General features: G+C 35.3%; 1 protein-coding gene across 2 annotated transcripts in view; it reads left to right on the top strand.

Annotated features, from left to right (window-relative positions):
• The window catches only part of Men-b (NADP-dependent malic enzyme b, mitochondrial), a 50,383-nt gene that overhangs the window by 16,906 nt on the left and 18,553 nt on the right, over window positions 1-14,924 (top strand). For both annotated transcript variants that reach the window (XM_089639653.1, XM_089639652.1), the window contains exons 2-8: window positions 3,098-3,281; window positions 3,779-3,937; window positions 9,280-9,461; window positions 11,061-11,241; window positions 12,200-12,328; window positions 13,171-13,353; window positions 13,937-14,162. In XM_089639653.1, coding sequence (XP_089495779.1) covers window positions 3,098-3,281; window positions 3,779-3,937; window positions 9,280-9,461; window positions 11,061-11,241; window positions 12,200-12,328; window positions 13,171-13,353; window positions 13,937-14,162 — 1,244 coding nt within the window. The remainder of the gene's footprint in view (window positions 1-3,097; window positions 3,282-3,778; window positions 3,938-9,279; window positions 9,462-11,060; window positions 11,242-12,199; window positions 12,329-13,170; window positions 13,354-13,936; window positions 14,163-14,924) is intronic.

The raw sequence follows: 14,924 nt of genomic DNA, 5'->3' as shown, positions 1-14,924 counted from the left end.
GCCCGGGCTTTACGCAGTTTTTCGAAATGTCATTTAGACAATGACCGTCCACTTGTTTTGTAGGTCAAGTGGGCAAAATTTCATCAATGTGGAATAAACTGTTGATTTGTATAAATATTAAATCAACGACGCCCATCCGCCACAAACACACATACACTCTTCTTTATATTAATACATAGATACGAGATTGAAATGGCCATTGACGTACACTTCATACATTTGATATCGTCTACATAATTTATCTTTCACCGTTTAAGTGTTTTATCTTTTTATTTATAAATCAATATCAATTTTATTTCTGCTTGAAAATTTCTTGGAAAGTTCAGTATTTCAAATCGAGTAATTTTAAGAGGTGAAAACATCGATTTTTCAGCCGTGATATCAGGATTTTTTTTTCTGTATTAAGAGGAAAACCACATTTTTTGGAAATTATATTATGACAACATACTATGGAGGGAAATTTCAGTATTTTACTATATTATGAGGAAAAGTTTACTATATTATGAGGAAAAGAAAACAAAAATATTACAGCTCTGCTCCAATGTTTCACCTTTGCACAAACATTCGGTTCAATGTTTGTGGTAATATTATCGCTGGAGACCCGGCTTTAGACTTCATTATTTAAGCCGGATCCATAATAACTCAACACAATGACAATTCAAAATTTTAAAGTATTATTTTAAATTTTAAAGTAAGTACTATTTAAAAGTATTATAAAGTCTTTCAAAGCGATGAAAAACCTAACCTATAAAAGTAACCTATTTAACCTAGTTTTTGTTTCATCACTGTTTACAACTTTATACGGGGTGTCCAAGGGTAAGTGCGCTAACTTCGGAGGGTGATTCTACACGATAGTACAAGTAAAAAAGAAGTATAACTTTTTTCGAAACTCCAAAGTTTTAATGTACTTTTGAGGTAAAAAACTTGAATTGGTTGTATGGGAAAATAAATATTCTTCTATGGAAAAATATTTTTGTATGGGTACAAAAAAATTGGAATTTCGAAAAAAGTTATTTATCTTTTTTACTCCTACCATAATGTAGAATCACCTCCCGAAGTTAACGAACTTTACCCCAGGACACTCTGTATAACTTTTTAACTGTATTTTACCCACATTAGAGAGTAAAGTGTAGTGCAAATAGTGTAATTTATAGAAGTGAAAGAAAACTGATGTCTCCAATTTAATAAAATATTTCAACTCTTAGGCTCCAGGCAGGCAAACAAAATTGTTAAGTCTGTTCAAGAAATTGATAATCTGAATAGTAAGGGATTTCCCTCACCTTCCTCTTCCCCATCTCTTTCTCCTCCCAACTACTTTCAGTCTCACAACATACTTCGATTGGGGATTCCATAGTCTTACTGGCTTCAGATGGTTGGTGGCAGTTGGGACTCTTGTGCAGTATTCACAAGAAGGAAGAATATCAATATTTTAAAATGTTTGACCAATTTCACCAGAGAAGTAAGATAAAACCGACCTTATTTTGGGAACACAGATACGCCCATAACTCACTTCTCGGTGTTGTTATTGTTTGAGCCTAGCCTCTTGGGATGGAGTTCAATTTAAAATATTTTTACACTTGAAAATAATTTCAGATAAGAATTTTTTGAGATATTTTCATAAAGCTTATAATTTGATTTATTGTTTTTATCTTATGATGATGATAAGCTGGTATAAATGAATAAGTCAATAATTATTGTGGTGGAATGTTATAAATCACTTTAATTGTTTTTTTTTGACAGTTTGACACTTTTCTCTAATGTTGTTATTTTGAAGGTCAAATTGTTATGTTTTTTCAAGGCCGATAAGAAGTATTAGATAAGATAAACAAAATAGTTATCTTAACCCATTCTTGACGAAGGAACATATGGAATTCGAAAGAGTATAGGCACTCAATCAATCACATCATGCCTAATGTTAAAAAAGTGGCGCCAAATACAGTTTTATATAGTCTACATGCTTGTAGACTATATAAAATATCTTGGTTGCTTTCAGTTCGTTTGTGTATGCCGACACGAACAGACGTGTATTTATGGTGTTTGTAAAAGGTAAACAGAAAGAATCATTATTGTATCCAATTGAGTACTGTGTATTGAAGATTTTACATTTGGTTCCATATGGTTTTTTCGGCAGGTCTCACTATGCATGAAATGGAATTTATCACAGATTTCATTGTTAATTTCGTATTTGACTGTTCAAACAAAAACAATCGGATACGAATTTGAATGATGATTAGTTAGTGGGTGTGCATTTCTCTGAAGCAGATGTCAGCTGATGAATATGACTTGGGAATAATTGCCGATATTTCTCGAACGCAATTTTTTTTAATTCTGAAAAGTTTTCGTTTTCTATCTCCAAAAGCAACCACCCTGTGAAATTTTAGCACAAAATTCGGAAAAAAGTAGTTCGTCACGAGTGGGTTAAAAAAACATTATAGTAAGAAGTATAATTTCTGCAGACACATGTAGATATTTTTGGGTCACAGCAATACCAAATTTACATTTTCAAATCTTGTTTTTTATTTACCTTGTGGTGCCTCCCCTAGCAGAATTTTTCAGCAAAATAGAGAGTTCCTTGAGATATGATTTGTTTTCCGGAGCCAGTGAGATTATTAAATGCCCAATTTGGGGTAGGTATGTTGCGAGGCTGAAGGAATTGAGAAAATGAAGGAACTGGGAAAGAGGAAGGTTGGGAAGTGCCTGGCTATTCAAATCTGCTCACTAAACACATTTAATGCCACTTCAAAAAATGTTTCTATTCTGAATGCTGGTCTTTCGCCAGGGCGATACTGAGAGTCATTTTTTATTGATAGATTTCTTTGGCACTATTTGGTCGTTTTTTATTCAAAAGATTTTTTGGCACCATTGCTTGTTATTGTCCGTTTATAATTAAAAAAAAAAATTTAAAAAAAAATTACCTTTCAGATGATTTTTGACATTGAAATTTTGCACTCAGTGTTGAAATAATATCTCTCTATAGATAGTCTTGCACATTTCGTTAGGTTGGGTTAGGCTATTATGTTGTTTAGCATAAACAATAAAACACATGGGTACCTACATAATATTATTTTTATTAATCTCTTTTTGTTATTTTGTGTAGGGTTCGAGGGCCTAGCGGGGCCCTTGCCCTGGTGCCCTGGGCTGGCCCTGCCTGCTCCGTCAGGCCCCACGCGCCTCTGGCCCCTGCCCAGGTCTCCCGAGCCTACCATGAGGTCACGGGGGACATTATCTGCCCCTCCATGGTGATGGGCATCGACCATCTGAGAGACCCCCGACTTAACAAGGTCAGTAGGACAGATTCTCACTTTGAAATGTTCCTAATATTTTCTAATGAAGGGTGAACTTTAAATTATTTATAAATTGCTCATTCTTACATAGATGGCGCTAATTTGATTATTTTAGGAAAAAACACTTTTTGCCGGATATGTTTCAAAATATTAAGATGAATTGTTTGTTTGGGCTTGTGCAATGTGTTATGCTACGTATTCATCCGCGAGCCGAACTGAACCACAACTTATGGGAAAGAAACGAAGCAACCGTAAATGGCGCGAAACGCCGCTTGCAGTTGATTTGTTCCTTTCCCGTAATTCATGGTACGGTTCGCGTTTCAGTTCGCAAATGTATACGTACCTTAAGGTCAAGTGTGCAAAATTTTATCAATCTCGGAATAAAACTAGATTTGTTTAAAAAAAACAAACCAACAGACACACTTCTTTATGTATATATACAGATAGATTGGCTTGGTTCTTTATCCCTCATTGCTTCACCTTCATGACTATAGGGTCTGGCCTTCACGCTGGAGGAGAGGCAGGCGCTGGGCATCCACGGGCTGCAGCCGGCTCGTTTCAAGACACAAGAGGAACAGCTGGAGATCTGTCGGATATCACTGGAGCGCTACCAGGACGACCTCAACAAGTATCTCTACCTAGTTGAACTACAGGTAAATAAAATTTGACTACACAATATATATACCTGTAGTTTAACCGCTTGTGCACCGGAATGGCTTATCGGCAACATGAAATTTTATCCGTTGAGGGATGTTGTACTGTGAAAAGTGCTGCTAGCATGCTAAAATATATATTTTATTCGCTTGAAATGAAATAATACATTCTGATATTATTCTATCCTGACGTTTTATTTTTTTTATTTTCGTACAGTGTTTTACATTTCATAGTACAATCCAGTAATGTTGGCCTCACTGGGGGCTTACCCGTGCTGAGGCCTCCATATGGTATATTAATAATAATATATATTTTGTCCTGCCAACATATTTATTTTCTCTCTGAACAAGTTCACGGCCATTAAGGAAGCATCATTGACCTTGCAACGGTCTTCTATGTCATATTATTATATTTCTTTATATTTTTTGCGAAGGACACTTATTTAGCTTTATGTAAGTATAATAAAACCTTGAAAATTTCTTTATTTAGCTTTGGCATCTAGTTTTTGCATCGTCATTCTAGTTCGTTTTTGTCCAATAGACCATTTTTAGCGAAATTGAGTTACGTATGCAGTTGTTCTCAGAAATCATTTATTTATACGATACAAGTGAAAAAAAAATTTACAAATATTTTTAATGTGTTTTCAGGACGCAAGTCCACCAAAATTAAACAACATTCAGAGCGTGTTTATCCAACACTTTGTCCTACGTAATTTTAAACATTTTTAAATAATAATTTCTATCACTAAATCATTTTAGTAAGCTTAGAATGCGCTAATTTCGTTGTATATTCGTTTTTCGTAAAAAAAACTTTGAAGCGCTATTTCTCCAGATTTACGTTTTGGTCTGTTGGATAAAAACCAACTAGAGCGACGATATGAAAAGCTATTTGTTTGAAAATATATAACAAAATATCTGAGAAGATAGTACAATTTATAAAAACATAATTTTTTTACTACTACAAATTTTTCGAAAACTTAAATTTTTTTTTATGGTTTACTGAGTATTCTACCCAGGAACTAAAGTCGACAACCTTACCGACCTCGCTAATTGCCGGTCGTGTTAGGTCTGACATTTATTTCGTATTTTGACTGATGTAATATCATCCGATAATGCGGTAATTCGAGACATGCGTTTATGTCCGTGTGTTTGTGTATGTGATTGCCACTAAAAGTTGATAGAATGCATTGTCATTGACAACGAGTCTATCCTTCGAGTTTCAGATCGTGTCGGGAAGTGGGTTAATTTCCGCTTCCAAGATTTGCATTCATTTCCAAAAAACGAAAGTGAAATTTAAAAACAAGTAAGTTATGACGAAAATAGTGTCAGCCGGGGAACGGTCAGAGATTGGCATTTCCTTGGCACTAAGGAGTACTAGATCAAGGGAGCATGGCATTCCAAGGGTTAATAGTTCCATGAAAAAACAAAAGTGACGTGCAATTTTTTTGCTCTCTAACTTGTACAACTTTATACTTTTTTTTTACCACTTATTTTTTACTTTCTTCGAACGTTAAGAATAGATAAGATTGTAATTTAATCTGATTCTGATCAAATTAAAAGATGTCTCGAAACCTTGAAACCTCGAGACCTCTGGCGTGGAGTTAATCAGTAAAAAAGAATCATGTTTCCGATAACCTGATATTCGCAATTCTATCCCCTACGCCCGCTTTGTAATATTAAGTGTGTTGGTATTTAATATACAAGTATTTTCCACATTTCTCACAAGCCTTAAGCAAGTACTTAAGTAAAGCTAGGAATCTTATCTTAATGTGTGAATTATGCATACAATCGACAAACAACTCTTAGATTAGGCAAATACAATATAAAAGCAGTTGTTTTTACGACATATTATTTTCATGTATAATTTGCCCATTGTATTAAATTAAAGACCAATTTATTTATCTGACTGGCCAAAAATTTTGTATAATAGTCGCAAGGTATGTAATGCCAACCTTGCAAATGGCAAATGAAAATCGTTGGAGCGTAATAAATTCACGTTAACAATGTCGGCGTAATAGGCTAAATGACATTTGCAAATTAATTTATTATGTCAGAGTTTATACAACTTTGACAACACCTTGACTGTTGATTATTCAACAGTTGGTGGTAAATATTTTAAATAAAAGTGGTAGATGCTCCCAGTAACGCCCTGGTGAAACCACCATTTAGAATCGAAACGTTGATAGTGACTGGTTCTGAATACCAGTTACTTCGCAATCTTCCGCTTTTCCATTTCCTTCTCCCCCTAATTCTTCAGCGAATTTTAAATTGGGGATGCCATAGTGTCACTGGCTCTGGGCAGTAATTACTTACAAGAAACAAAAATTTGAATTAATAATATTTTAACCCTAGATAACTAATCGCTCGTCGAGGCGATGACGCGCTAATCGGCGAAATTCAAAATCACCTACTTTCCCCCCTCTCCCCGACCTTGACTCTTTCATTACCTTCCTAATTTGAGTAAACAGTGCAGCACGTGATGCGATTGCGGCCACACACATACTAGGACGTGCCCTATGACCATCTCGTCGTCCGCTAGACGAAAGTTTAGTTATAACAACAATTGTATTGTTAAGGTACGTACATTCATATATTCTTATATTTATTGTTAATGTTGGCCAATCTTCTACAATAGAAGCTTCGGTTCCATCTACGTCAAACGTGCGTAAAATTTTCTACCTGTGTCCATCCAAGGCTCGGAGGAAGACCAAACACCGTTGCACCAGATGTAGAAAGGCTATTTGTGGTCCACATAATGTTAACATGTGTGGTCACTGTGTAGACTGATATTTTGATATTAATTTGTTCATTATAAACCTTACTTTTGTGCCATGTAACAAGTTCCTATCTTAATTAAATATTTTTGATTTATTTCTAGTGTTTTATTGCGTAGTCCACTCGACGAAAGTGTAGTTACAATGAAACAATGAAAACAGTTTAGTTATCTAGGGTTAAGAACAGCTTGACTTTGGCTGTGAGGAAGCGTTATGTAATCTGCTTATTAGATGATTTTGGGGTGGATCCTATTAAAAAACTATTAATAAAAAGTTGGGTCATTTCAGATTACTGCTGCTTGTTATATTATCTGTTACATGAGTGTGTCATATTTCAAAATTATCAAATAATACATACTACATAATATATACTATGTCATTCTCTTTACTACTCTCTATAAATGAATTTGATAATGAAAATATTATGGCTTTGACCATATTGCAAATAGATGTGGAATGTCCTTGAAAAATTAACATTTTTATGTACTTGCCTAGCTCATAATGTAATGTTTTGTAAAATGTAGCAGGCAATGTTTGTGTGCTGTATTTACGAACTGGACATTTTTATGAATGGCTAAAACAGAATATTATTGACTGTCGAATTAAGAACTGTGCAATTTGTTTTGTTTCTTGTTTTAATTGTTACCTACTAATTATTTGAGTTTGTAGATTTTTCACTGCGATAATTTTAAAATAAAAGTGTTTGTCAACTTAAATTAACTAACCTAACTTATTTACGATTTCATATCACAATTCTATATAACTTAATCTGACTGATGTTTGAATATCAATATTTTCACCTTCTTATCCTCAACGCATTGGGCCAACGTTGGCGCCAACCCGCCAAAGTGTGAACGATGTTGGTGGTTGGCATCAAGATCCTTTGATTTGTGCATGAAAACTGACATTAATTAATAGTTACGGCCAAAGTTGGCGGCCAACGCGTGTAACGGACAAGTGGTCCTGTACACGTTGGGCCAACGTGTACTAGGGGCATTATATAATATGAATTTAGTTTTCGATTCAATGCATTTACAAAGAAAATTATTGCTAAACCAATATAAAAGTCAAAATATGTCATTATATTATTTTTGACAGTCTTACGGTCTACGGATTGTCGAAAATTACAGACATTTTCTTATTCTTAGATTTTCTGCATCTTGTAAATGCAAATCTACTAAATTTTTATTCATAAGAAATCTTTCAAAAACAGTTTTAATTTCAATCGCTATAAATACTTTTAGTAAAGCTACATAACTCAATAGCTTATTATTTAATCCTAAGCCATCAATTACATTATATAGGGAATTTGACATTTGCTTGCTGATAAAGTCAAAACTCAAGTAGGTATATGTACATCGCTACTACACAATGCCAAATACCGGTCATTATCTCTTTTGACTTAATTACCCATGTTGCCTGTGACATTAATTAAATAATTTAATGTGACATTGTCAAATGTCAGGGGTAGTCAACCAGCTCAACACAAGGCCAATTAATATTTTTAAAAGTAGAATGTAGTTATATAATAACTATTGATTAATACATTTTTTATACTTTTAACTATTCCTTTTGGGTAAACAACATTTTTGTACATATTTAGTTTTTAAGCTACGATTTTGACGGAAATGTTATGTTGTGTGTTTTGTTTTTATACAACGAAACTGGCTTTTTTGTGAAATAGGTGTGTCTTTTGTATGATGCTGATAGACTGATTGGTTTTATTTTATTCAGCGGTTATTGTAGGAAGAGGAAAAACTACTCCATCTGGTTCATAGAAACATACCTTTATTGGTTATAATTCTGACATTAAAATAATTTATTTTAATCCTAAAACTTTATTATTGTTGTTTCTTTCGTTATTTTCCGTGTTTGAAAAACTGTAGAATAAAGTACCTGTGTAAGAACTTCTGGGTAGATGTATATTAGTAGTCGCCAAGATACTTGAATCGTAGAGTATCAGATACTTGTATTTCCCCGTGGACTAGCGATGAGTCGTTTATAAACTAGCGGCATTTTTGAGCTAGTTCTTTTTAAAGAGCTCTATAACTATACCAATAAAACAAACCATTCCATAGGTCAATTGAACGATTACTCTTTTTTATCAGGAGATATTTTAGAAAAATAGCACTAATAAAATTATCCAAGTGTTAATTGTTATTACATACCAGACGTGAACGGCGTCTTACATCTGGACTTGAACATTTTTTTTTTTTAAAAAAGAAAGACAAACATTCCCGGGTTACGAATAACCTGACAATATTTGAAAATCTCCTACTACCACCACAGTAAGCTGAAAATGTTGCTTGTGTTGTGATGGAGGACTTAGCCAGCCGAGGAATTGAACACACTACGCCTGGGTGGGACCTAAACGCGATGTCAACTCGGCCACCGACCGGTCCAACATTTGTACCTACATCTACTAACTACTCAGTATCTTATTTTTCTGATGGCTCATATGCTCTGAGCTCACGGCTCTCGTCCAATTGAGCCGTAATTCAATTGAGTCGTACGCATAGGACAATTCGGCGAGTAACCGATTTTAAAATTTTTCCCTTTGGTTTTCAGGACAGAAATGAGAGATTATTCTTCCGCCTGATCTCGGAGAACATAGAGCGGATGCTGCCCATTGTGTATACGCCCACAGTTGGTTTGGCCTGCCAAAAGTTCGGCCTGATCTACAGAAGACCCCGAGGACTATTCATCACCATCAACGATAAGGGACATGTGTACAATGTACTGAAGAATTGGTAATAAATCTTCATTATTATGAATCAATAATCATAACTAACTATCATACTGTTTCTTCGTGGGGAAACGCAGAGGAGATTGACCGCCACACATTACATAATTATAAAGTTACTTTAACTCTTTTTTATATTAACCCCGACCCGCGTTGCTGTGGCTTAGTCTGTCTGTGTAGATAGTGAAACAATACCGCTTGTTGCTTTTACGTCAAACAGATGGCACTGTTTTTCACAAAAAGCACCTCTATATAATATAGGTATAAAAAAACTATTTGAATGCAAAATTGTATCATAATTTCAAAGCAATCATTGAAAAACTTTCGAAGATTTAAGATTTTGAACAAACATTTTTATTTATATAGATTAATAAAATATTAATTAATGGTATATTAGGAAAATATTTTCCATCAGGGATGCTTTATAGAGGGTCTTTTAAAGGGAAGGTCTTGTAAGGGAAGTGAAATCTGGGAAGGAAAAAGTATGAGGGGGGGTTGGAATCTGGAGTCAGTATGTCCAAGATGACGTATGAATCCATGACTCACACTACGCTGCAAGGCGTTGGGTGGAGAGAGTCTGGCTGGAGAAGTCAAAGGGACTCCCTCAACCAGCCTCTCTCAATCTGGTCCACCACGCAGTTGGTGGGCAGAAGCATCCGCCGCCAAGACCTGAACAAACCTCACCCCAAGAACCTGGGTTCCCCTGCTTGACCACCAAAAGTAGTGAATCACTTGGGTGACCTATGGCATAGGTAATGGTTATCCAATGAATGATTTTCGGGATCGGTGGTACCCATACCCGCCTCCCAAGTTACCCTTTCATTAGCCTGTCATGCTTTCGGAATCTCCACATCCGTTTGTAATTCATGGTTTTACCACACTCGCCTCAGGGATCTTTTATACAGAATTCAATCTACTTCCATCCTTCATCTACCAGTTCCATTCCCACTGTCATACATCAGGGTTGGCAATCCAGCACTCCATTGCGGACTGCTAGCCTTGCTTTTTATCAGTCAGTAATTATCAATAATTCATTTGTTTAAAAACTCTAATCATTACAAGGAAAAGTTTTGGATTTTCCCATGAAGGCTGTAAGGAAAGCTGTCATTACATACACGTCATTGATGGAAAATACTTTTTTTTTTAGATTACCTACAAGGAAAAAAAATTGTTTTAAAAAAGATACAAATACATTGTTTGAAACAAATAAATATATAATTTTTTTACATTGTTCACACTTAACATTGCTTACGTAGCACACAATAATGTGATCTAACTTAAGATTAATAAATTAATATGTAAATATGTATTTTCTCATTGAATACACTTGCATCTGTATACCTCAAGTCCTTCTAAGTATTTAAAATGTCATAATAAATAATATTATGTCTCATAGTTGCTTATATAATTGCACACATGTAATGAATCGCCAATGAATACTGGACATAATAGGTTCTTCTAGCTACAATATTAACACGGTGACTTCATTGCGTACAGTCGTAATATTATGTACCTACCTATATATATATATATATATTTTAATGACACATCATTTTTATTTGTGTGCAGGATTTTTAATTACTATTGAATGTTTTTGAATGATTAGGCCCGAGCCAGATGTCCGGGCTATTGTGGTCACCGACGGGGAGAGGGTGTTGGGCCTGGGAGACCTGGGCGCCTGTGGCATGGGCATTCCCGTGGGCAAGCTGTCCCTCTACACAGCGCTGGCCAGCATCAAGCCGCACCAGTGTCTACCTGTCACCCTGGACGTGGGCACCAACAACGAGGTAACTTGTAATTGTCGAGTTATTTAACCCCTCCGACATTTCGCGAACTTGAAGCTAAGATGTCTTAACCGAAATGTCAATTTCACGAAAACGTTGTCTTATTACCGCCTCACAATCAAAGCTCTATAAATGAAACATTACTGAACGGAGCCGAATAGTAAAAACTGTTTTAGAAAGGTTACAAAATAGGCTTTCAAATTGTTGTATCATAAATAAATATTAACATTTGTAAATATTTAAATTTAGAATGGAAACATGAAAAATAGGTTAAAAATGACTCACGTCATGTTTTTAGGTGAAAATGGTACTAAAATCACAGATTATGTAAACAAAAATATTTATTCTATTGTATATATGTGTAATAAACACTTTTATCACCTCATTTTTTTATCATTTAATATAAAAATATTTTATAAAAATTTAATATGTGAAGCGCGCGGCGCTACCGGCAGACATTTTGCGCGGATAAAAATTTTGTGTCAATTATGCGACTGTCAGCAGATTCCTGTTTTGTATTTCCATAGACAACTTGGTAGTGATGTGTAGCTTGATCTATAATCGACCTTTTAGTTTTTGTTTGAGGGATGTAACTAAAATAATAACGGAGTAAGAACGATTTCTATGGAGAGACACGCGTTGACGTGTAAACACGCTTATTGTACTTGACTGCTGTCGTATTTTTAACGCATATATCTGCTTACGTTGCTGAGGGGTTAAAAATGTTTTGAGTGGGCAAGCCGGAAGTCAAAATACTAATGATGATGTATTTTTTTCAATTAATTATCAAACCCCGCCAGTGCCAAAATAGGTCAAAATGATACCCGAATTTGGCTTTAGAGCAGGTCTATTTATTCTGACGTCAGTGCATTGGATGATTTCTCCCGTAACCTTCAGAACTATGATTAAGTGACGCCTTTATTATGTTGATAGAACTCAATTAATATTTTTTTTTTTTCAGAATCTCTTAGAAGACCCGCTCTACATTGGCCTGAGACAGAGGCGAACAACCGGCGAAGAGTACGATGAGTTTGTGGACGAATTCATGAGAGGCGTAGTTAAGCGATATGGACAGAACACTTTGATTCAGGTGAGTGTTTACCAAAATAAGAAGTATTCAAATTGGTTCTTTAAACGTGCAATCTACCGAAATATTCACACCATAGCGTACAATTTACCAGAATATTCACACTGTTGCTAGTATCTACCAGGACATTCACAACATAGTATGTAATCTACCAGGACATTCACAATATAGCATGTAATCTACAAGGACATTCACAATATAGCATGTAATCTACAAGGACTTCACACCATAGTATGTAATCTACCAGGACATTCACACCATAGTATGTAATCTACCAGGACATTCACAATATAGCATGTAATCTGCAAGGACTTCACACCATAGTATGTAATCTACCAGGACATTCACAATATAGCATGTAATCTACAAGGACTTCACACCATAGTATGTAATCTACCAGGACATTCACAATATAGCATGTAATCTACAAGGACATTCACACTATAGCATGTAATCTAACAGGACTTCACACCACATATAGTGTGCAAATTACATGGACATCCACACTATATCATGCAATTTACCTGGACATCACAATATAGAGTGCAACTTATCTGGACATTTACGCTAGTATACAATTAACCTGGACATCACACTATAGCGTGCAATATACCTGAACATTCACACTATTGTGTGCAATTTACCTGAACATTCACACTATAGTGTGCAATTCACCAAGCAATTCACACTATCATGTAATTTACCAGTATATTCCCACTATAGCTTACAATTAACCAATACATGCACACTATAGCATACAATTTACCAGGACATTTAGTCAAGGAGGCGATAAACATTGGTTTGTAAATAACTACTTAAGATTTTTTTTGATTGGTTGGTTCCAGTTTGAGGACTTTGCCCAGCACAACGCGTTCCGCCTACTGGACAAGTTCCGCCACAAGTACTGCACCTTCAACGACGACATCCAGGGCACGGCCGCCGTCGTGGTGGCCGGCCTCATGGCCAGCGTGCGCATCACCAAGAGGAAGATCAGCGAGAACATCTACCTGTTCCTCGGGGCCGGAGGGGTAACTATCACATATTACTACTGTACTCGAGCAGACCTGTGAAAAATCATGGTATATTATAATTGTAGGATTTGTGAAGCTGGAAGTATTTATAAAAAAATATTTGTCTTAGGATCATTGATAAATTTACCTTTCGAATGTTAGTAAACTTGAAAAATTACGACATGTGTCAAACATACAAAAGAAATACATTAATTAACAAAATAAGCCTTTCAAAAGAAGAAATTTTACTTAAAAATAAAAAAAAACCTTGAAAAATTACAACATCTGCTAAACATTTGAACAAAAGAAATACGCGTTTTATATAAAGGATTATTAGTTAATAAAATAATATTAGTACATAATTTATCACTTGTCTGATATGATTTATACTTATCAGTTCCAATTTTATAAAAATAAGCGGGATATATAATTTGGATTTTATTCAAAAGCGGGAATACTCCGACCTTCTGATAGAATATGGCTGAGGCCTAAGGAGTTAATGTATATTCACGATCGTGTTGTTTCATTCATACTCGATTGTCTCTTTCTTACATTTAGACACACATTCTCTCGTTATTAACTGTTTCATGTATGTTTCCAGGCCGCCACTGGAATAGCAAACCTGACCTGCGCCGCCATGCAGGCCGAGGGTCTGTCGGTGCAGCAGGCGAGGGACAGGATTTACATGGCTGATATAGGCGGGCTGCTGTGCCCCTCACGCCCCGGCGGTCTGCCTGGAGGCCCGGCCGACGTCTTCTCCAAGGACCAAGCGCCCGAGAAGAGCCTAGAAAAGCTGGTGGAGAGGATAAAGCCCAGCTGTCTTATTGGTGAGGAGTAATTAATTTTACTGCGGCAACACTTTGTAACTAACTAACCATCGCGCTGTTTCACTTTCAAATATCGTCTCATACACCCTCTTCTGTTATTCCGAAACTTTGTAAAATAAATATGCAATTTTAGACTAAGTAAGTACAATCCAACTGTAATCCACTGAAAATTATTATTGAATTAACCACTCGGAACATTAGAACGTCAAAAGACGTAAATATGATAATAGCGGTCAAGACATTAGTACGTCTTTTCACGTAAACGTGCGAGATTTTACAAAAATCGATTTATTTCCATCACTAGTATACGGATTGCCATGATTTAAAAAACAGAGTATCGATAATGAATAACGCTACGCGTCTGCATTCAAAAATATCTATGGAATTTAGAGGTACATTATCTGAGTCGATTGAATCTGTCATCTTGTTCGTTCATAATTTATTGCGTTTTTAAATAATTTATTAAAAATGTTTTAGTTTGGACGGTTAATATTTTGAGGTGACTAATAGTTTTTAATTATATTTCTTCAATATATAAAGTGTTATTTCTTTATGATACTCAGAAAAAAGTACATTTTTCACAGCTTTGAAATAATGGTCAGCGATTTTTACATATTTTTGACGTTTTCAGAAAATGTATATTTAGAAACGCAAATATTTACGTATAATAAAACAATACGATAGTGAATTTCATAATCTTTCCAAAACATTTTTTAGAATGAGGCTACGTTTCCCAAAACGTGAGTTATGAAGCTTTTAACA

The sequence above is a fragment of the Hesperophylax consimilis genome, chromosome 14 (genome assembly GCF_061612785.1).
Source record: "Hesperophylax consimilis isolate HC1 chromosome 14, BYU_Hcon_1.0, whole genome shotgun sequence".
NCBI classification, from domain to species: Eukaryota; Metazoa; Arthropoda; class Insecta; order Trichoptera; family Limnephilidae; genus Hesperophylax; species Hesperophylax consimilis.
The sequence above is the reverse complement of the archived record's forward strand: the minus strand, read 5'-3'. Positions and strand labels throughout refer to the sequence as shown.